Here is a 23,187-nt window from a genome sequence, read left to right as displayed (position 1 = left end):
CCTCCATGCATATTTTCAAATTAGATAGAATCTTTATAACTTGGATTACTAGGCGCACTAATTTCAATTTGTTGACATGTGGAAAATGGCTTCGCAGCCAAAACATGCTCTGACTTTAGAAATTTTAGCAAAATGCTCGAAATCGAAAGCCCGAGCTTGTGCGATGTCGTTACCACATGCAGTTGTGGACACACCCGTCTTTATGCCTGTAGGAACTCAAGGCACATTAAAAGGATTAGTACCAGATCAGCTGAGAGAACTGAACTGTAAAATCATGCTGGGCAACACCTACCATCTTGGACACAGACCGGTTAGATTTATTTTTTAATATTACTAGATCTAATCTAGATCTAGAATCTAGATCTAGATCTAGATATAGACTCCAAAAAAAAAAATTAAAAAATCTAGATTACGTATTCTATTCAAATGTTGTAATGTAGTACTATGTAGGCCCTACTATTTTAAAATATTTAAATTAGTTAGGCCTAAATTTATAAATTACCTCTGGCAGGGTGGGGTGCTGCAGCAGCAGTAGGGCTATAGATTCTAGATTCTCTAGTATTATGTAGGCCTATTATTATTAACGAGCCGGCCCGCGGCATAGCATACGCCGCTATTTAGTTGTTGTTGTTTTGGTAAAATCACGATATAGCGTCGGAAATTATTGGGTAATGTTCGTTGAGTTTCGGTAACATTCGTTACTGTAAACCATAGTTTATCTGACCGGTGAAATAAAAATAGAGTCAAGTGCATTAAATTATTGTTTTAACTTAATTTTTAACTGACAAAAAATTAGCAACAATTACGTCAATTAGTAAATCTAAATATTATTAATAAAGTCGAGTGTAGTAATTAATGTTTTTTTTAAGAAACAGAAAAAACCTGCAGTAGATTTGCGACAACCAGCTCTAGTTCTGTTAGTAAATAAGACGATTAGATTAACTAAAGTTAAAAGTAGTAAGAATAACTAGAATAATGTTTAGTAGCAGCAATAATTAGCACATACACTTAAAATAATTAGAAATACAAAATAATTAGTAAAACAGTATTTAAAATGCAACTAAAATCAATCCTTGCATATTTTTAAACATTATGTATTAAAAATAATATGGCAGCAAATAAATGATGGTTTACAGTATTTCCGGTGGTTTCCGGAACGGCTCGACAGACTACGCCATGGTTTTACTGTTTTTTACTGCTGTACAGTTCCGGAATAATAACCGATGCTATATCGTGATTTTACCGTTGTTTTTTCTACTTTTCAGTAATTCATAATTTGAATTAATTTGTGAATTTGACAGTACCAACGCTGCCACTGAAAATATTTCTTTAAAACACTATAAGAGTATAAGTAAGTAGCTCGTTGAGGACCATAACCCTCCCCCCCTACCCCTCCCCCCTATGTTTAAAATCGTTTCAAACTAAATTATCTGCCCCTAATAGTCGTCACTAAACCCGGCTCTGCTTGTAAACATTTAGAGTGAACACAGCTCACTAAGACCATGTAGTATGTAGGGGTGGGGTGGTAGGGAGCGCGTTTACAGCTTGTTTTCTAGCGTCTCCCAGAAGAGAATTATATATATATAGATTATATATATTATTGTAACTATTGTTGACTATCGATTGAGTCACTAATGACTATGTAATAATATTTTCATTATTTTGTCCTACCTTAATTACTAATTAATCACGCCTAAAATCTAAATTGGCCTAATCACTCAGCAATCACCAAATGATTGAGCTAAGTTACAAATGATTAATTTGGGGCCTACTAGAATCTAATCTAATCATTTACTAAAGAATAGCCTACAGCTAATGGTTAAAATTTTAGCCCTAAATCAATAGACCCTTAAAAATTCATGAATAAAACTCAGAATAAAACGACCAACTACAAGTTATGAGTACTACTACTACTACTACTAAGTAGATTTAAATTCTAGAAGTAGGTTCAAATTTGCGTACTAATCCCATCATTTAGATGATCAAGTTCTTTTTTTTGTAGTCACAGATACATTATCATGTAGATCTAATAGACCTTTTAATAATACTTTTCTATGACTAAATTACTAAATTAGGCCTACTAATTATTTGCAGAAATTATTTATCTGGGGAATTATGTTTCAAGCTTTATCCCTTAGCAACAACTTCAGATAACCACACCAGAATTTTACTATTTTATAGATCTATACTACTAGTTCTCTAACAAAACTAAGATGACCTATGTATATCCATAATCATCCCAAATAAGTTAACAATTTACAGCTATTTGATAACTTTAATGGTCTACACATTTTCATTTCAGGGCCCTGAGCTTTTGGAGAAGGCAGGTGGACTTCATAATTTCATGAAATGGGACAGAGCCTTATTAACGGTAATTAAGTTAAAAATTTTCTTTTAGGATGATAAAAAACATTTACAATTTTTTTTCTTTCATTTTTATAAATTAGGCCATTTAGTTTAAAGGGAACAAAAGTTTAAATAGAAATCCATTTAAAACTAAATAATTAATTAGATATAAAATCTACACTGAAGTAAATGAGTTGATGCTATTTCAATTTGTTTTTGAATATCAACAGTAAATGACACAATTTTTTAAACAGGATAGTGGAGGCTTCCAAATGGTTTCACTGCTGGAGTTAGCTGAAATCACAGAAGAGGGCGTCAGATTTAAGTCTCCACATGATGGCTCTATGATGCTTCTTACCCCAGAAAAATCAATTGAAATTCAAAATTCTATTGGTAAATTTAATTTAATTTAGGTTCTTACTAGTTGAGCACAGCAGAATAATTATGTAAATGGACAAGTCTAATATTTAGAGTTTAATTTAGGGTTGATATATTATTTAAGCTTTTGAATTAGCTGACACACTGTTTTGTTGTTGTAGGTGCAGATATAATCATGCAACTTGATGATGTTGTCCATTCCTCTGTCAGTGGCCCGCGTTTAACTGAAGCCATGCACAGGTAAATTTTTGACCCATTCTGTGGTTGTGGAGACAGGTAAAAAAGTTTCCCTTTCAAACCTGACGGTCTACTGGGCAAGTGAAGTAGAGTTCACTTGTTTCTGTGACCTCGGCATATAAAGAGATAGTGTGGTCAACACTATGCCCAGCAGCCTTTACTTTCCGTAACGTGAGTTAGGTACCCATCAGAGTTGGGTGGACTCAGGGACGGTCTACTGACCTGAACCCGGATTCGAACTCGAGACTTACGGGTTAGCGGTCCAGCTCTCTACCGCTAGACCTCTCTGTTCCATTGTGGAGACAGGTGGTAATAGGATAAATGTGGTGGTTGGTGATTATGAGGGATGGTAGTGGTGATCAGTGTGACAATGAGCCAATGCAAGTTATGACTGCACGTTAAATCAGTCTATTTTAAACAGTTTTAAAAGAGCATTTTTTAAAAATTTTGTAGAACCATCCGTTGGCTGGACAGATGTATCAAAGCCCACAAGAGGCCCAGTGAACAGTGCCTGTTTCCCATTGTTCAGGGTGGCCTTGACGCAGAGCTGAGAACAAAATGTGCTGCAGGTAAATAATGTTTTGTTGCGTAACGCTAATCCTTACAGGCTGTTACTAAGAAGAGCATTAATTTAAGATAAATTACGGGAAATAAGGGGAACTAAAAATAATGCTATTGAATTAATTTGAAATGTAATTTGCTATGACATGGCTACGAGAAAAATTGTGTTTAACTCTCTAGGCATCAAAATCTGCTAAAAATTAAAGGGTACAAATTCAAGCCCAGTTAAAAATGTATTAAATTGATTTTTACCAATATTAAATGCACATTTTAAACAAAAAAAAAGTCATATTCGAATTAAATGAAAATTATTTTAACTATGGTAGAGGCTAATATTTCTGAAACTCTTATTTTCAGATAAATACACTGTTTGGAGAAAGTAGCTTTATTTTAATTTAAATAACATGTCTCTTCTTAACTGTATCAGACATTTTTAATAAAAAAATGATTTTAACAAAACGTTCCCTATCTTCAGAATAAGGCAAAAGTTTCTTTGTATAATTTTTATTTTCCATTGATGTGTGACATTTTGCTATCAACAGAGTTGATCAAGCGTGACGTCGGAGGTTATGCCATTGGTGGACTGAGCGGTGGAGAAGAAAAGGCTGAGTTTTGGCGGATGGTGAAAATATCTACAGATCTCTTGCCAGACAACAAGCCTCGTTACCTCATGGGTGTAGGGTGTGTTGGTACCACTTTATCTATGTTAATCTTATCTCTTTTCTCTTTTGTTTATTTTATCTTAACTTCTGGTTTTTGCTGTATCTTTATCTCTTTTAAATCTTAAATTAGCATTTTCTTTATCTTATTTTTTTTCCCTATTTTTTAAGCTTTATCTCTTAATTTCTTCTATTAACCTTTACTTTATCTCTACTATCAGTATTTTAAGTTCTTTATTTCCTTTGCTGTTTATCCTTTTTTTTTTTTTTTTTTTGCTTTTTAAAGAATTTTTGTCATTTGTTTTTATATTATTTTTAGAAAAAATTTGTCAGACAAACCAACAATTTTTGTTTCAGATTTGCTGTTGACCTGGTTGTGTGTGTGGCTTTGGGATGTGACATGTTTGATTGTGTGTTCCCCACACGCACTGCGGTACAGCCACATAAATTTTTTAAATTTTTTGTGATCCTTAAGTTTGATAAAAAATGACCTATTTATCTAAAAAACAAACAACAATCTAGTTATTTTACAAATGTTACTTTCTGAATTAATGAGTATTGTTTTACAATGTCCTTGATTAAGTATCAGCATAAAGTCCTACAGTCACTCATATGTATACATTTCAAGTTTCCCTTCTAGAATTCTTTTTAAGACTATATTTTCAATAAGACATGGGAAACAGAATATATGTTTCAGCTGTAGAAGCATATAGATACCTTTTGGACCTTGCTATCAATAGGTCAGATGAAGTAGAGTTCATCTGTTTCTATGACCTAGGCATATAAGGGTATGATGTAATCAGTTCTATGCCCAGCAGCATGAATTTACCCTAATGTCAGTCAGGTATCGATCTCAGCTGGGTGGACTCAAAGACATCCTGCAGATTCTAGTTTGAGATTCGAACTTAAGACTTTTTGTTTAGAAGTCATGCACTCTACCATCTGACCACACTGTCCGATTGAAGCTTATACTTTTAACAAATTTTTTTTCTAATAATTTAAATCATGCACTCTAATACTTTATCACTCACAGTCCTAATGTTTTACGTCTTTAAAGCTAGATTATTTTACTTTAATTTAAAGATTTTTTTTTAATCATGATTATTTTATTTCAGCGATTTGGCTGTGCTTTGGTGAAAACTGGACAGCTGAACTTAAAACACAAAATGTTTGCGAAAGATTTTGAGCCCATCGACAGAGAGTGTTCCTGCTCTACTTGCAGGACGTACACACGTGCATTTTTACACACGCTGGCAAACACGGAGCCTGCGGCGTGTAACATTTTAACTGTCCATAATGTGGCATATCAGGTACGTCAGACTTGCAATGTATATTTATTGTAGTGTTGACTAAGTAGAGTGAGATGGTCAGTGTTGGGTTAGTTTATGTTGTCCTGTATCGTGATGGCATTATGGTATTGATAATTTTTTATTATTATTATTTATTTTTTGGGGTAGTTTATGTTGTGATGTATCATGATGGCGTTAAGCTATTGACAATTTTTTATTATTTATTTTTTGGGGCAGTTTTAGTCAGAATGTTTTGTGTAATTCATCCGTTGATGTCCTTTGGCTTTTTGATCTTGTAAGAGTTCGGAGCTGTGAACATGAGTGAGAGGGGAGGGTCTGGCCAATGAGAATGGCCGTATGGCTATTGTATGAAAGTTTAGGCTCTTTTTTGGGGATGACCAAGTTTTAGCTGTAAGTTAGTACACGAGTTTGTTACTGATGACTATGGTGTTTTTTTACCTTGTCCATCTCTATTACTGCCAGGTACCCAATAAAACTGGTTGAGCTCAGACATGTTTTTTTTGTAAATCCATTTTCAGTTTTGTACAATATCATTAACAAAGTCCAGAAATCTTAGGTTAATGATACTGTACCTATGCCCCTCGCAGATATCTTTTATTCTTTTTGTTAACTCACAAAACCGAAGAGTTCTTTTCACTTTTTTCTCCCCAGCTTCATCTAATGAGCTCCATGCGACAGAGCATCATAGAGGACAGATTTCCAGAGTTTGTGAAACAGTTTTTTGAAGACATGTTCCCCAATAAAGATTATCCACCATGGGCCATGGATGCTTTATCCAGTGTCAACATCCATCTGAGATAACACTGTTGAACTTAGCCCTCCAATGGTCTGATTTTAAGTGTAAATAGTTTTACTCTACTATATAATGTAAGATTCTTAAGAAATTTTGTTGTAATCAAATAAATATTATGCTGTAATAAGTGTATGAATCCTGTATTTATTTAATGTGGTGTATTGTATCTCATTTAAATGACATTTTTAATAAGAAAAAGAAAATATTCTGGAGTTGTAAGGCCCAGTGGGGTGGCATGGTGGAATGGTAGAGCATTCGGCTTCTAACTCAAAGATCTCGAGTTCAGATCTCAGTCAGGACTAGAGACAGTAAGACGTCCCTGAGTCCACCCAGCTGTTACGTTCCTGACTCACATTGGGGAAGGTTAAGGCGGCTGGGCATAGGGCTTACCACACCATCCCTTCATATGCAGATGTCAAGAAACATGAACTATAATTTATCTGCCCAATTGATCTTTAGATCTATAGGGGAGCGTTACTTTACTGTAAGATCCAGTGATGTGGTTGCTACTTTTTCCAATCACCACTGTGTGAAACAACACTATCAACCATGATGTTCAACCATTTTGTGTTACAAGACGATAAATATCATCAAACAATAAAACACCATCAGCAAGATCATAAAAAACAACACTTTAATTATTTATAAAAACCTGTTTCTAGGAAGGCTGTTCTGGGATTTTTTTTTTGTTTGGTCACTTTCGTGATTTAGTATACACTCTTGGTTAAAGACGAGTGTTGCTTTGGCAGGGGTCAATACGGTGCTATGGTTCGATGGCATTTGTGGATAGGGGTCATGTTGAAGGTATGGTATTTAGGGAAGTAGTCAAGTTGGTTTCCCATGGGCGTGTCACTTGATGCTTTTGGACAAAAGTCATGTTGGTACCATGGTAAACTTGAAAATAGGGTCATATCTGTGTTCTGAGACTGGGCTTATGTTGGTATTCATGGGCATGGGTAATACTGGTGCGTTTAGTACTTTTGGATAGGGCTATACTCGTGCTATGATGATATTATTGGTCAGTGGTCTTACAGAGGAATACTACGGAGATCAACTAGTCAAAGTGAATGAGGGTTAGGTTGTTGATATAGTCATTACAGAAACTCCTATTACAGCAGTAGTGGCAGGTCGTGTCTTGACCGTTGGGCCCCGCCCCTGACTGGACAACGTCCATGCAATGTTTGTTGTGGAAGGTCTGGCCCCACCATAGGTCACGACACTGTTGTTCAGTGGCGCATCTGGTGGTTATAAAGTAAATAAAGTAGCGCATTTGGTGGTTATAAAGTAGCGCATCTGGTGGTTATAAAGTAAATAAAGTAGCGCATCTGGTGGTTATAAAGTAGCGCATCTGGTGGTTATAAAGTAAATAAAGTAGCGCATCTGGTGGTTATAAAGTAAATAAAGTAGTGCCTCTGGTTGTTATAAAGTAGCGCATCTGGTTGCTATAAAGTAAAGTAGCGCATCTGGTTGCTATAAAGTAAAGTAGCGCATCTGGTTGCTATAAAGTAAAGTAGCGCATCTGGTTGCTATAAAGTAAAGTAGCTCATTTGGTGGTTATAAAGTAGCACATCTGGTGGTAATAGAGTAAGTAGTATTTGTTAAGGAGTTATACATGAAAAACGTCTTTTTTTAAACGATTTTACCCCTCTCCCACTTCGTACCGTCACATATCGTCAAAAAAATCAGACCACCCCAACCGATGTAGCAGAGGGGCTACCAAATACTTACAACTTTGAAATTTGGCGACTTCCATCGGCGCTTTCATACAAAGACGTCATGCAATAACCATCGTGACAGAAAGATTGGGTCGGCTGAAGGAGGCAGCTTAGACCCGAACATGTGAAGCAGATTAGTAAGTGATCTGAAATAGAACATAATAGATTGGTGTGTTATCTGAAATATAACATAATAGATTGGTGTGTTATCTGAAAAACAATAGATTGGTGTGTGATCTGCAATATAATAGATTGGTGTTATCTGAAATATAACATAATAGATTGGTGTGTGATCTGAAATATAACATAAAAGATTGGCGTGAGGTCTGAAATATAACAATAGATTGGTGTGTTCTTTTTGAATTAGCACAGAGCAGCTTGGTGTATCTAGTCTGAAATAACATAACAGATTGATGTAAGATTCAGTAAGGGGAGACAACAGGATAATTATAAAGATAGATCCATCAGCTGGGTGACGGAGTTGTGTTCACGGTGCTTTAATTTTAATGTTACACCTTTTATCCGACCTCATAATGGTATGTTACATTGGTGGATGCACGTTACATTATTGTGTATTTAGAACATTCAAAAACTGTTATCGTGTGTTTGTTTATGTATACATAAAGTTTATGGAGGAGGCTTTTAGTTTGATACTCACCCAACAGTCCGGTAGTTGAGGTCGCTGATGTAGAAGATGATGTGGTAGGAGTTGATGTAGTGGATGTGGGGGTGGATGGTGTGGTGGTTAACGGTGTGGATGTGGTAGTTGATGGTGTGGATGTGGTAGTGGATGGTGTGGATGTGGTAGTGGATAGTGTGGATGTGGTAGTTGATGGTGTGGATGTGGTAGTTGATGGTGTGGACGTGGTGGTGGATGGTGTGGACGTTGTGGTGGATGGTGTGGTTGGTGTGGATGTGGTAGTTGATGGTGTGGAAGTGGTGGTAGATGGTGTGGTAGTGGTAGTGGTAGTAGATGGTGTGGACGTGGTCGTGGATGATGTGGACGTGGTGGTGGATGGTGTGGTTGTGGTAGTGGATGGTGTGGATGTGGTGGTGGATGGTGTGGATGTGGTGGTGGATGATGTGGATGTTGTAGTAGATGGCGTGGTTGTGGTAGTGGATGGCGTGGATGTGGTAGTTGATGGTGTGGATGTGGTGGTGGATGGTGTGGATGTGGTGGTGGATGGTGTGGATGTGGTGGTGGATGGTGTGGATGTGGTAGTTGATGGTGTGGTGGTGGATGGTGTGGTTGTGGTAGTGGATGGCGTGGATGTGGTAGTGGATGGCGTGGATGTGGTAGTTGATGGTGTGGTGGTGGATGGTGTGGATGTAGTTGTGGATGGTGTGGACGTGGACGTTGTAGTGGATGGTGTGGACGTGGTAGTTGATGTTGTGGACGTGGTAGTTGATGGTGTGGACGTGGTAGTGGATGGTGTGGACGTGGTGGTGGATGGTGTGGACGTGGTAGTTGATGGTGTGGATGTGGTGGTGGATGCTGTTGACGTAGTGGTGGATGGTGTGGATGTGGTGGTGGATGGTGTTGTGGTAGAAGTAGTGGATGATGTGCTAAACTGTGTAGAACGTGTGGGTGACATCACTTGTTCTGTGGATATGAAATAATCTCTGAGTACCATCTAGCTTCTATAATCTATAGCGCCCAAAAACCTTTGTTTCAAATGACTTAGTTAAGCCTTTTTATAAAATATCAAGAACTCATTTTAACAAAGCCTCACGCAGATTTATACTTCAGTTTTGTGTTGTAAAAACTATGTCAGATCTACGTTTTTTTTACCCCTCTTAGTCCTCTCTCGGCAACAAATGTTTAGACATCATTGGAAAGAGCAAAACTGATCTATGAGAAGGCCAAATGCGGCTAGGAAAACTAGCGTAAAACGTATTTTAAAATTTCGACGTAATTACCAAAGCTATAAAAACTAGGATAACCATATCTTCCCCCCCCCCCTCACCAATACTCCATTAGGGCTGTATAGTCACTAGCTACTGAGGTGTAAAATATCAACGTGTCAGTTAAATTCTGGTATTTTCACTGATTAGTGTGATATTGAAAATTCGAAACTGGTCCAAATAATTATGGTGCAGTCAATAATTACAGAAATGAGGAAAATACCCATGTAGTTCATTAAACTGTGGTACCTTCACGGACTAGTAAGATATTGAAAATACCAATGTGGTCCAAACAATTATGGTACAATCGCTAACTACTGAGATGTTGAAAATAATAATGTAGTCCATTAAACTATGGTACATTCAAGTAGTAGTAAGATATTGAAAATATCAAAGTGGTCCACACAATTAACTAACGACTAACTGCTGCGATGTAGAAAATATCAAAGAGGTCCAAAAAATTATGGTACAGTCACTAAATTACTGATATTTAGAAATACCAAAGTGGTCCACACAATTATGGTACAGTCACTAAATTACTGATAATTTAGTAATCCCAAAGTGGTCCACAAAATTATGGTACTAACTACTGAGATGTAGAAAATATCAAAGATGTCCAAAAAATTATGGTACAGTCACTAAATTACTGATATTTAGAAATACTAAAAAGGTCCAAAAAATTATGGTACAGTAACAAATTACTGTTAATTTAGAAATACCAAAGTGGTCCACACAATTATGGTACAGTCACTAAATTACTGACAATTAAGAAATACCAAAGTGGTCCAAACAATTATGGTACAGTCACTACATTACTGACAATTTAGAAATACCGAAGTGCTCGCCAAAGTGGAGGTACAGGCATTCGTTGGTGGTACAGCAGTCCCAGACACACGCGGAGTTCTGGTGCCCGTGGGTCACGGGGTGGTCGCAGGGGTGTTGAGCCTTGGTGTGTATGCAGTGCTAGAGAGGAGAGGTTTTATTTATGTTTTTAATTTAATACTTTTATTTGCTATTTAAAACAAGTACATCAGCATCACATTCTTTACATAATTTCGAATATGAAATGAAATCGAAAGGTTTTACAAATGTACATAATGAATATTCACACGATGTCATATATGGGATTATATAAAATTGAAAGTGCTAACAGTAAACGGGGTAAGGGTCAAATGAAAGTGTCGGAGTCCGGGTGGGGAGTGGAAAGGAAATTGTTCAAAGAGCGGGTGGGGTGTGGGGGTGGGGAGAGTCATTGGGACAGTGAAGCATTTCCTATGTAGAGAAAACAAATTATGTTGACTAGTTGAAAGAGTGTTTATTTATATACTGGTCGCGTTGAGTTTTCAAAAGGTTGCTGTGTGAACGATGACGGGAAAGTAGCAAGATTTAGAACTTTATGTAAATGAATAGATATTCGAAATTGATGTTGGGGTGGGTGGTGAGGTCGTTGGAACAGTTAAAAGGGATGTGGGGTTATCATATCTTGGAGAGAGTGGTTGTGTGTGTTTAAGGCAAGCCAAACGTCAAAATCTGTGCTGTGTGATCTAACTGCTGATGTGTTACTATTTATAGTGTGTGTTTGGGGTGGGAGGGGGGGGGGGGATTGACGAACATATTGCTGTGTGAGCGATTTAGCGGGAGGGTGAAAGTTTGGTATGTTTAAGTCGGTGTTTATCTTTATTTAGATGTTTAGTGCCGACAGGTAAGGGGTGGGTAGGCGTGTAGCTATCACGGGGTGTGGGATACAGTGGAGTTATAAAGGTAAAAAAAATTGGTTAACAGTGCTCTCATAAAAAAGTTCAAATAAGACCGTACATGTTATTAAAGTTAACAAAACAATTGTAAGTATTAATTTAGGGATAATAAAAATGAATTCAAGAGGAGGAGGGGTCAATGGGGTAATTTTGTACTGTGTGGACCAAAGTACCGTACGTATATGATAATAGTAAAATAGTGTCAAATAATGTCTTTTTTTTTATGGTGTTACTAGACTTTATCCACTATACAGCAACACGCTATACATTTTTTTTCCACGGGGACGTATCCCATAATCTTCTCATATATAAGAAAGCGATCTGATTAGAATTCGACTTAATCTTCCCATTCCTTTGAATGAAAACAACGAAACCATCATAAATATTAGTTAACTTGAACAAAATACTGCTTATAATCAATCTTGTTTTATATGTCCCCTATAGTATAGGGCCTTTACAACATCTAATACCGTCACAACGATGGACACACTGCGGGATTTGATCACTTAAAAAAAATGTACCCTTGTGTGGTTTATATATATGGACATGCGAGGCTTAGAGGGCAGCCTCGAACTTACTTAAGGGGGCAGTATCACCCAGACATTTGAAAATTGACAAAAAAATTTGCCAAAAAAAAAACTATTATACACACACACACATTTTTTACCATAATAGTAATTATCAAGGAGCTATAAAACAGCACATAAAAGAAAGTTAACGTACGATGCAAACATTTTTTAATAAATAATTTTAACAAACATTTTTTACTAAGTTTTTTTTGGTGCGGTTTTCAAACATTTATGCCCTTCCTGCTGAAAATACTCCAGGAGAAGCATAACAGGCTATCGTTGGAACTAGAACAGGGGTCGGCAATCTTTTGAGACGAAAGAGCCAAAAGTTACAAGTTACAAAATTTCCCATTTTTTAAAGAGCCAATAACATTATTTTTTTCCAATATTTTGGTATTTGATTAGAATTACGTAAATAAATTTAATTGTTTATTTGAAATAAATACCGTTAAATATGAACTAATATTGATTCATAGAAAAACATGTTTCGCACAAAAAGTGTTTTAGATATCAAGTAATATAACTATAGGACAATCCTAAACTTAGTTTTTTCTTTCTTTACGGACACCACTGGCTCAGTAGGTGTCTCCCATAGCCAAGCAGCCCTCAACTCTGACTAATGGCTTAGATATAGGTTTGATTACTGAATCGGTCGCTTCTGTCCTTCGGTTCTCACAGTGCTTATCTTCCACCCTACACTGACCCACAGTCCAATACCTGGCTCCACCGTAGGATACTAATAACTAAAATACTACGGTAGAGGGATGCATTCTGAATAAAATAAAAATCCTGTTTAAAGTTAGTTTTTTTTTACAGTATAATATTTTTATGAGTTTTGAAAATGAAATAATGTAATTATTAATATTTGTGCACGGAAATCGAGAGCCGCACCGTGACATCAAAAGAGCCGCATGCGGCTCGCGAGCCGCAGGTTGCCGACCCCTGAACTGGAAGATATCCATTGTAACAAATTTTGAATTTTTAAGAATTTTTCAAATTTTTTTAATTTTTTTTATTACTTTTATTTGCAATTAAAACAAGTACATCAACATCACATTTTTTACATAGTTTCAAATGAAAAAGAAGGGTTTTGAACATGTACATAATGAATATTTGCGTGATGTCATGTATATGATTATAACAAAAATTACAAAAGATGGCAGTAAAAGGGGTGAAGGTCAAATAAACGTGTCAGAAGTCTGGGTGGGGAGTGGAAAGGATATTTTTTTGAGAATGACAAAGGGCCAGTGGAGCATTTTCAATGTAGGGAAACAAATTAAGTTGACTAGTTAAAAGAGTGTTTATTTATGTACTGGTCGCATTGAATTTTCAAAAGGTTGCTGTGTAAAAAATGAGGGGAAAGAAACAAGATTTAGAACTTTAAAAAGTAAATGAATAGAGGGTGTGATGAAAGGGGGATGTGTCAGTTCGATTAGGCGTTCCAGGTGGCAAAAGCAGTGTAATATGTTCTTTACGTTTTGGTGTTGTTAATTATGGTATATGTGTTTGAGTGCTGTCATTGTCGAGTCGTCTACGATAAATCAAGTCTAGTACGTGTCCCGTAAACTGTACCTTGTCGTGTTTTGCTTTTATTCTGCTGTTCCAAATAGTCTGTCTATATATAGCTACCGTCCTTGCTTTTTGCTCTAGGTCCGTCCTATCTCTTTGTATTGGGATTTTGTTTAGAGTTATGACTATATCGATATTGTAGGTCTCGTTTTTTATTATTTTGTTTTCTAGCGTCTTTTTCATGTTTTGTATGGTGGGGCATTCTAAATAGATGTGCGTTTCGGTTTCGGGTGTGTTTTGTCTGCATAGTGGGCAAAATGGTTTCTGTTGTTTTGCTAGGGGTGTTGAATTGTAGATGAGTCTGTAAGTTATTTCCCTGGCTTTGGGTGTGATGGTTTTGAGGTGTAGGTTTCTGAAGGTGTCCATTGTGTCTGTTAGAGCGTATTTCCTACACCATTGGATTCTGTTGTATAGTGGAGTTGAGAGCTTTTGCACTAACTTTTTGTAAATGTTTTGTGACTTTTTGTGGACAAGTTTTTCCTTGTTTTTTAATATTTGTAAACATTCTGTGTAAAAGGGACTGAGTTTTCCTCCTATGTAATGTGGAGTTGTATTATTGATTTTTGTAAGTTTGTTTAGCTGAATGCCTATATAGTAGTGAGCTAGAGGGTGAAAGTTTGGTTGGCTAATTATTCTGCTAATGTGTGTTAGTCTGAATGTATTGATTTTGGTCTGTATATCGTGCAGGTTTATTCCTCCATGAAGTTTGTCTTATACTAAAGTGTTGTGGCTAATGTTTGAAATTGTGGTCTGAAATATGTACTCTCTAATGATTTTATTCAGATGTTTAATTGTTGGCTTTGGGATTGTTTTAGCTGTGGCTATATAGGTGATTTTTGGGATGACATACCTATTAATTATAGATGACCTAGCAAAAATTGTTGTTGAGCTAAATTTATAAAGTGCTATGGTGTTTTGGATTTTGCTTAAGACTTGTTTCCATTCATCATCGTTGTTGGTGTGTGGGTTACTATAGTGGGTTATGCCGTAAAGTTTTAGTTTGTTGGTACCTAGCATGTTTAGTGGGTAATTGGGTTTGTTGATCCACCGTCCAAGTCCCATAATTTTGGTTTTCATTAGGTTAATTTTTGACCCGCTACCCAGCCCAAAGTCAAGGAACATGTCTGTTATTAGTATGATAGATTTTTCGGTTTGGAGCGTAAAAGCTGTATCATCAGCGTACGCTAGAATTTTTTTGTTTAATTGATTTGGGATGTCGATTCCTCTAATGTCTCTAGTGTTTCTAATGCATTCTAAAAGGGGTTCGAGTGTTAGTATATAAAGGATTGGAGATAGGGGACAGCCTTGTCTGACTGATTTATTTATACTAAAGGGTTGGGAAATATTATGGTTTATCAGTAAGTGACTATGTGCATTAAAATAGATTATTTTTATCCATGTCGTAAAGTATTGTCCTAAATTGTTTGCTTCTAAGATTTTGTGAAGGTATTTGTGAGCTACCCGGTCGAAGGCTTTTTCTTGATCTAAACTGAGTATGCATGCTTGTGTATTTTTCTCGTGTGTGTAGTGGATGATGTCTCTAATTAAGTGATTGTGATTTTGTATGTTCCTACCTATGATGTTGCATTGTTGGTCTACATTTATAATTTTATGCAAGTGCGGTTCAATTTTGGAGACTAGAGCTTTGGATAGGATTTTGTAATCAGTGTTTAGGAGAGAAATAGGTCTATAGTTTTGGGTTAGTTTAGGATCGGTTTTGGGTTTGCGTATTAATGTTATGTATGATCTGTTGAAATTTTCGTGGCATTGTTCTAGCAGAAACATTTCTCTAAAGGTAGCTAAAAGGAGAGAAATTAGGTCGGTTGAAAAGGCTTTAAAAAATTCGCTTGTCAGGCCGTCCGGCCCTGGCGATTTATTTGAATTTAATTTCAGTATGGCTTTGGTTATGTCGACTGGCTGAAAGGGGGTGTCAATATTAATTTTGTCGCTGTCATGTAATGGTTTAATAAACTTAAGGTATTTGTCTTGTATGTCTGTGTTTGTCTCTTCGAACTTATACAGTTGCGTATAATAGTCTCTAAATATTGATTGAATTTTTTCAGGGTCAGTCGTCTCTTGGTTATTGTTATCTATGAGATGTGTGATTTGTTTTGCCCTCTGAAAGCTTTGTTCTAAAATTAAGGTGTGGTGTGTGGGATTTTCCGAGCCTATTTGTTCGATTCTACTTCTAATTTGCGCGCCTCGATATTTGTGCTCTTGTATTTTGGAAAGTTCTGTTTCTGTTGCGTCTATTTGTTCTTTGTTATTATTGATTCCTTTCAGTATACTTAGTTGTTTTTCTAATTTAGTTTCTATGTGGGCCCTTACGCTATTAATGCTACATGCATATTGGATAGATACCCGCTTAATGTCTTGTTTTAAATCTTCCCAATGTTGGATTTTGTTAAATTTTGGTGATGACTGCGTGTAAAATTTTATTAAGTCTTTTATAGTGTTAATGTAGCGCTCGTCTAGTAAGAGTGTATTATTGAATTTCCAATATGTGTTGTGTTTTGGTTTGTTTTGTGTTTGTTCGTTTTTTAAAGTTGTCAGAACTGCTGTATGGTCGCTAAACTGTAGTGTTGAGAATAGGTGTTCTACTTTGTTGATTTTCATGTTCGATGGGGCGTAAATTCTGTCTAGACGGAATCTATTCCCAGATGTGTTACTTCCGTGGGTGGTTTGTATGGTGTGTGGATATTGCGCTCTGTATGTGTCGACTAAATTGAAATATGTTTTAATGTTGTTGATTGAGTTGGCGTGTGGTTTGTCTGCGGTTAAACGGTTTCGAATTATGTCTTTTGGTCCTAAAATGTCTAATCTGTCTTCCACGAAATTAAAGTCCCCGGCCAAAATGATGTCATGTTGGTTGTATCTGTTAGTTAATAAATGTTCCAGGTTTTCATAAAATTTACGAAATTTAAGAATTTTTCAAAGTCAAATAATGTCGTTCACAGGAATAAATTGATGTACAGGGAAAACGAGTGAATTGTTAGTCTAGGTCTATTTTTATTTTGAAAAAGTTTGCAAAAAAACGCATATTATTATTTTCTAATGAGCTAAATATAATCTAAATTAAACATATACTTTGTCTTAGTTTATACCTATTTTACAATCAATTTTTATGCACATAACATTATATCGTATTCATATCTCGAGCCTAATCCCGCAGTAAAGTAATGTAACTTTTCTTAAAGAGTTATCTAACTTGTTGATGTATTAAAAATGTGGTTATCTAACCTGAAACTCATGATTGTTCCTGCACTCTCCCTTCACGACCATTCTGTTGTCTAGACTGACCTGACAAAACTAAACACACACAAAAAAATATAATCAGATGTCGTTGTCTTATTTATACACCTACAGGTGATCACAAGTATGGGATTTACACTGTTAGTAATACTATTACTATAGACACTGAGTTTGTACTTTCTTGTGTACAGAGTAGGGCCTATAGAGAGAGTATTGAAATCGTGCACAAAAATTAAATAACATTTTCAGTTTTTGCCGTTTTACACCTCTCACTTTATCGAAAAATGGATGTATTTTAATCGGGCAAAATGACAATCTTATCCGTCTGTGTACGTGTGTGTGTGTGTGTGTGTGTGTGTGTGTGAGACGAAGTTTGATAAATAATTATTATATCAAATACACGTATGGGAGATTTGTGGTAACAAAAAGTGGTACCTACTCCACTTCCGGTCACTCAAAAGCGTATAACTTGATTACCTTTTATTAGTTAGGTGGACGAAATTCCGAATATAGGTATTAGATTGTATGCGTAGGTTTTTATCAGATTATGAACCTCTTCTTGTTAGATATTATCGTAAACTATCGTAAACAAATATGCTATTGTATTTACTGAAGCAAACTCAACAAGTAAATTATGTTCTTATCTTAAGACTCAGAAGAAACGAAACCTGTTATCTGAAGACTCAGAAGAAACGAAATACCTTCTCACCTGTTATCTGAAGACTCAGAGGAAACGAAATACCTTCTCACCTGTTATCTGAGGTATCAGAGGAAACCAAATACCTTCTCATCTGTTATCTGAAGACTCAGAAGAAACAAATACCTTCTCACCTGTTATCTGAAGACTCAGAAGAAAAAAAATACCTTCTCACCTGTTATCTGAAGACTCAGAGGATACCAAATACCTTCTCACCTGTATCTGAAGACTCAGAAGAAACGAAATACCTTCTCACCTGATCAGCCAAGCAGTGAGTGGCCTTGAGCACACAGGTGAGAATGTCCAGCTTGCTGCACTCCCCTGGGCAGTAGAGTCCGGTCTCTGGGGAGAGTCATTGACGCATTTGACGCTGAATTCACTATTTCAAACTTTTTGCTCGAATTATTATATGTCAAATGTATGAAGTGTGTTTTTGAAATGTAATGTTTCCGTAACAGACTTTAATATTAGACTATTATTTAGGTTGTGAGCAATGTTTTTTTTTTAAATCATGTTTCTATAATTTAAAAAAAAATCTGGCATCGCACCTAAACTTAACCCTGACCCTGGTCCGATTGGTTTCATTACATGTATCCATTTATCGAAACTGTGAGCACAGGAAGTGATAAGTACTTGAATAAATTAATGTTGCGGCTACCATTATGGGGTGCACAATGGGCCAAGCAAGATGTGATATTGAGTAAGATGAAGCTGTGTTCGCACAAAAATGATTGTTGTGTAGGGGACATAATCGGTAAGTAATTTTATTCGATGAATACGTTATTTTATTACCTCCCCCCCCTCCCCCTCATAATCAGGCTATTGTCCTTGTTTGTTACAATCGTATATTTTATTCTTTTAACGTGTTACAATAGGGCTGGTAAGTAGGTCACCAACCAGTTCTACGGCTCATGTAGATTTTATTGAACCGTAGAACTGGTTGGTGACCTACTTACCAGCCCTACTAGCTCATGTTTTACTTTGAGGGAACATGTTTACTGCCTATTCTAAACAACATCATGTACAAAACAGCTGACAGAGTGGAATCTTCTATAGTTGAAGTCACGTGTTTAAATCAGGTTTTTACCTCCGAAAATAAAAGATAGACGCCGTAAGGCTTCACCACAACCCATTGCTTTAATGCTCTAGCGCAGGGGTCTCCAAACTTTTCAGTCCGAGGGCCGCATTAACTATTAAATTTCAGTTCGGGGGCCAGTTTCTTCCAGACATGTCTTTGATTTTTCTGGGCAAACGTTTTTTCCGTAGACAAAAATATCTCCGCGGGCCGGATAAGAGGACCTCGCGGGCCGCATCTAGCCCGCGGGCCGTAGTTTGGAGACCCCTGCTCTAGCCTATCATCTAGCACAACCCCATAGTCATAATCCTTCACCCCCACTCCAAATTTACATAGAAAATATATCCTTTTAACAGTGACCGAGCCCCCGGAAATTTTAGTTCTCCCCCTCCCCCCCCCCCCCCCCCGAAAATTTCAAGTGCCCCCCCTCCCCCCGGAGAGAAAAGTCTGGAAGAAACACTGCTCCAAAGCTGTAATGCCCCCCCCCACCTATTTTACAGACATAATGCTTTACCCCCTTTCCCCCCTTACCGAACGCTTCCAGCAGTAGATGCGTGACGTCATTCACACACTGTGTAGTGTCGCAGCAGACCTGACATCTGTTGGTGTGTGACAGAACCCCGCCCCCTGGGCACGTGCCGATGGAATGGAGGATTTCATGAGCACAATCCTGATGTTATAAACCAGAATAAAAAATTATTATTGTAGATAGATTCATCAGTTATTTTTTATTCAGGCATATTTCGAGTATCTCTACTTCCCATAACCGGACAAAATAGAAAAAATAAATGTATGCGCTGGAAAATATTTAACTGTGTAAAGGGAAGCAGCTACAGAAATACCGAATTAAGAACGAGCAAGGTAGAGTAGAAGGAGATAGAAAAAAACAATGATAGAGATAATTTTCAGATTTAAACATTTTTGCTTTATTTTCTCTTTTACGCCAGTCTTAAGACTAGCCTTACTGCTCATAAATTGAAGCTTTACTTTAAGGACAATTTGGTTTTGTTTGTGTAAAAATTGAAATGTAAGCCCTCCTACCCCGTAGAAAATACCTGAAAGAAACACTTGACGAATAGAAGACACATGTACCACAAGGCTCCACAAATGACAGACTCACCTGCTCTCGCTTGCACGTGAGGCTCGGCTCACCTTCGCCATACACGATTGAACACACCTGTTTGTAAGGTCATTAGGTGATACTATAATTTGATTAGCGGTACAAGCTATTGCATTAACATGAGAGTAATGCTAATCAATATTATCCTAAATAATTCTATAGTTGACTAGTGATATTTATATAGCTAGGTGCCCACCTGTACACACGGTGGAGCGACTAAATATTAAATGTACTGTATAGTGATTTAGTGACATAGTAAAGCGACTAAATATTAAATGTACTGTATAGTGATTTAGTGACATAGTAAAGCGACTAAATATTAAATGTACTGTATAGTGATTTAGTCACATAGTAAAGCGACTAAATATTAAATGTACTGTATAGTGATTTAGTGACATAGTAAAGCGACTAAATATTAAATGTACTGTATAGTGATTTAGTGACATAGTAAAGCGACTAAATATTAAATGTACTGTATAGTGATTTAGTTACATAGTAAAGCGACTAAATATTAAATGTACTGTATAGTAATTTAGTTACATAGTAAAGCAACTAAATATTAAATGTACTGTATAGTGATTTAGTGACATAGTAAAGCGACTAAATATTAAATGTACTGTATAGTGATTTAGTGACATAGTAAAGCGACTAAATATTAAATGTACTGTATAGTGATTTAGTCACATAGTAAAGCGAATAAATATTAAATGTACTGTATAGTGATTTAGTCACATAGTAAAGCGACTAAATATTAAATGTACTGTATAGTGATTTAGTGACATAGTAAAGCGACTCAATATTATATGTACTGTATAGTAATTTAGTGCCGCGGAGAAGGGATTAAATATTGAATATACTGCATATTAATTTAGTCATATTGACTAAATATTAAATGTTTTGTATAGTAAAACGACTAAATATTAAATGTACAGTATATTAATTTAACAGTGTGAAGTGACCAAATATTAAATGTAATGTACAATAATTTTGTCAGGTTTACTGTGCGCACAGGAGCAAACTACAAGGTAACAATTGTTTTATTTTGGAGTTATCTCTCCTATCTGTGTTGCTGTCCTTAGCTTCTGCCATAGGGTCCGCACTTGGGGCTGTTGGAGTTAACAACCATACGCTATTCCGTCCAACCACACCTACCCAATTATCACATTTATCTGCCTGAGTTTTCCTTTAATGTTTACCCCGTTCTAAAAAGTTACCTAATTCTCTTTAGGAAAAGTATAGGCGACGAAGCATAGAAATAACCTATCGCATCATATGCCAAGTTACCAGAAACAAATAAAACTCTACTTCATCTGCCCTATTGACGGCTAGTTCTAAAGGGTAACTACTTTACTTGAACTTTATATTTAGACATTAAAATTGTATTGTATAACGTCATTTCAACAAATTACTGCTTCGTATTAGAGAATTATATAACAGTATTGCTGTTGTTTTGAATAGGTTGAGTTATGGCCAGGGTCAAGGTTAGAGTGGGCTGCCAGTGTTTTGATTTTCCAAAACCAAAACACGAATACGTCCTTCTGTATTAACATTATATGTTAAGCGAGTTTTATTCAACCTTGTTAGGTCGTGAGTTCGTAAATCAAGGATTGAGCGAGGTAAAAAAAAAATGTATCACCACTCACCTCACCAGCCGCACAGGTGACGTGTGTGGTGAGACAGGTGGGGAAGTGGTGACCATGTCCGTCACAGTGGTGACACCCCACCGCTTGTTTCTCCAGTCCCAGGTGGTTTTGTCCCTGCACCAACTCTGTAAGGAAGTTGTTACAGTTTCTACATTACATTAGTAGGGCCTAGCTACAACATTATGGCTGAACTCTGTAAGGAAGTTGTTACAGTTTCTACATTACATTAGTAGGGCCTAACTACAGCATGATGGCTGAACTCTACTGTATCGTTTTTAAAACAATAAAACTGTAAGCGGTACGAATATTGTAAGCGGCACCAATAGTGTAAGCAGCAGTGTAAACAACAGTGTAAGCAGTACGAATTTACAAAGGTTTAAAAAAAATTGACTATAGGCTTAACCATGATTTCCGATTTGGCTACAATTAAAAAAACTCAAAAAGGTAAACAAAAAAAAATTGCAAACATTTTTTAGATAAAAAATTAGATTGACAGTAACATTTGGGTAGGTTAAAATTAAACTGACGGCACCTTTTGGCAATGTTAAAAATCAAAGGGACGACAACTTTTAATAAGTTAAAATCTAAACGACGGCAACTTTTGATAAAAATCTGGCAATATCGATATAACTACCTGCAGTCCAGACTATCCAAATCAGAAACAGAAAAAACATCTTCAACTCTTTCACTTCTACCTTCGACATTTGACTGTCTGCATTGTTTAGGCTTTCTATTTTTAACGCGAGATAACTCTTTGGTCACATGGGTTTCGAGACACGATTATTTGACCCTTTGTTATGTAGCGTTGATGTTCCATGTTGGGTACAAAGTGTTGATTTAGGCACACGTGTATTAGATAAGCTGGATCTGACATATAACAGGACAGCCAACGGAAGTGAATTATAATTACCTAGCTTTAGCAAAGTGTATGCCCCAACATATTTACATTTTCAGAAATATAACATGGTTTTAGATATATCTTAGATCTAGCGCCTTTGTATACTAGATAGTTACTGGGTATTAGTATACCGTCTAAAACGTTTTTTAATTAATCTATATAGTATAATGTATTTAAACATACCTACTTTAACTAAGTATTGTTCTAATGTATTTAAGTTGTAAAGAAAATGAATATGGCTATTTAGCTTTTTTTTTTTTGGTTTAGTATTAGGGTTTCATTTTAAAAAAGAAACTTTTATTTCTATCTGCTTTATTACATGAAAAATTGTACATGGAAGGGTTGTTTGGCCTTTGAACACGAAAGTCTCGAGTTCGGATTACGGGCTTTAGTCCGTTGGATCTCCATAGACCTAATAACGACTTACGGACGAGAACCGAACACCTATAATTGTGTTACCAGTCTATCTCCCGAACGCACTTTTCCATTTTTTATTAATCAATCTGTTATGGTTATATTTTTTCTAATACAAAAATTACCAGAACACAAAAAACAACAGCCAAATCTTGTCAAGATAAACATAGCGACACGATATTGTACTTGATAGGACATTCACGCATGCCTATAACGTACACACACACGCACGCACACACACACACATCTAAACACACATTTACCTTTAATCGGAACTGGCTTGTTATCAGTG

The 23,187-nt window shown here is 36.3% G+C and overlaps 2 protein-coding genes across 2 annotated transcripts; one reads left to right on the top strand and one right to left on the bottom strand.

Moving 5' to 3' along the window:
- Positions 1-73: 73 nt before the first annotated feature.
- On the top strand, positions 74-6,369 carry LOC131936325 (queuine tRNA-ribosyltransferase catalytic subunit 1-like). The gene is made up of 9 exons (XM_059293251.1): positions 74-310; positions 2,303-2,371; positions 2,601-2,739; positions 2,886-2,964; positions 3,415-3,530; positions 4,065-4,203; positions 4,539-4,614; positions 5,297-5,491; positions 6,143-6,369. Exons 1-9 carry the CDS (start codon positions 77-79, stop codon positions 6,290-6,292), a joined length of 1,197 nt encoding a protein of 398 aa, XP_059149234.1. The 5' UTR covers positions 74-76; the 3' UTR covers positions 6,293-6,369.
- A 553-nt stretch (positions 6,370-6,922) lies between these two features.
- LOC131936316 (mucin-2-like) lies at positions 6,923-22,323 on the bottom strand. The gene is made up of 10 exons (XM_059293243.1): positions 22,218-22,323; positions 21,584-21,708; positions 19,941-19,997; positions 19,352-19,490; positions 18,002-18,087; positions 17,037-17,105; positions 10,738-10,867; positions 8,658-9,602; positions 8,013-8,145; positions 6,923-7,522 (listed from the first exon to the last, which is right to left on the bottom strand). The coding sequence occupies exons 1-10, from the start codon at positions 22,285-22,287 to the stop codon at positions 7,339-7,341; spliced, it is 1,938 nt and encodes a 645-aa protein (XP_059149226.1). The 5' UTR covers positions 22,288-22,323; the 3' UTR covers positions 6,923-7,338.
- Between the last annotated feature and the right edge of the window lie 864 nt (positions 22,324-23,187).

Source organism: Physella acuta, unplaced genomic scaffold, assembly GCF_028476545.2.
Source record: "Physella acuta isolate Inbredline_101_S28 unplaced genomic scaffold, ASM2847654v3 ptg000175l, whole genome shotgun sequence".
Lineage (NCBI taxonomy): Eukaryota > Metazoa > Mollusca > Gastropoda > Physidae > Physella > Physella acuta.
This window is presented reverse-complemented; position numbering and strand designations above follow the sequence as displayed.

What these genes read in the sequence shown, in the direction of transcription:
- LOC131936325 (XM_059293251.1), top strand. Translation starts at nt 77, where the DNA reads ATGTGGAAAATGGCTTCGCAGCCAAAACATGCTCTGACTTTAGAAATT. An exon ending in ACCATCTTGGACACAGACCG is followed by an intron (nt 311 to 2,302) that starts GTTAGATTTATT and finishes TTTTCATTTCAG; the next exon opens with GGCCCTGAGCTTTTGGAGAA. An exon ending in TCCATAATGTGGCATATCAG is followed by an intron (nt 5,492 to 6,142) that starts GTACGTCAGACT and finishes TTTTCTCCCCAG; the next exon opens with CTTCATCTAATGAGCTCCAT.
- LOC131936316 (XM_059293243.1), bottom strand. Translation starts at nt 22,287, where the DNA reads ATGTCGAAGGTAGAAGTGAAAGAGTTGAAGATGTTTTTTCTGTTTCTG. An exon ending in TCACCTGTGCGGCTGGTGAG is followed by an intron (nt 19,998 to 21,583) that starts GTGAGTGGTGAT and finishes CCTTACAAACAG; the next exon opens with GTGTGTTCAATCGTGTATGG. An exon ending in CTCACTGCTTGGCTGATCAG is followed by an intron (nt 17,106 to 18,001) that starts GTGAGAAGGTAT and finishes GTGTGTGTTTAG; the next exon opens with TTTTGTCAGGTCAGTCTAGA.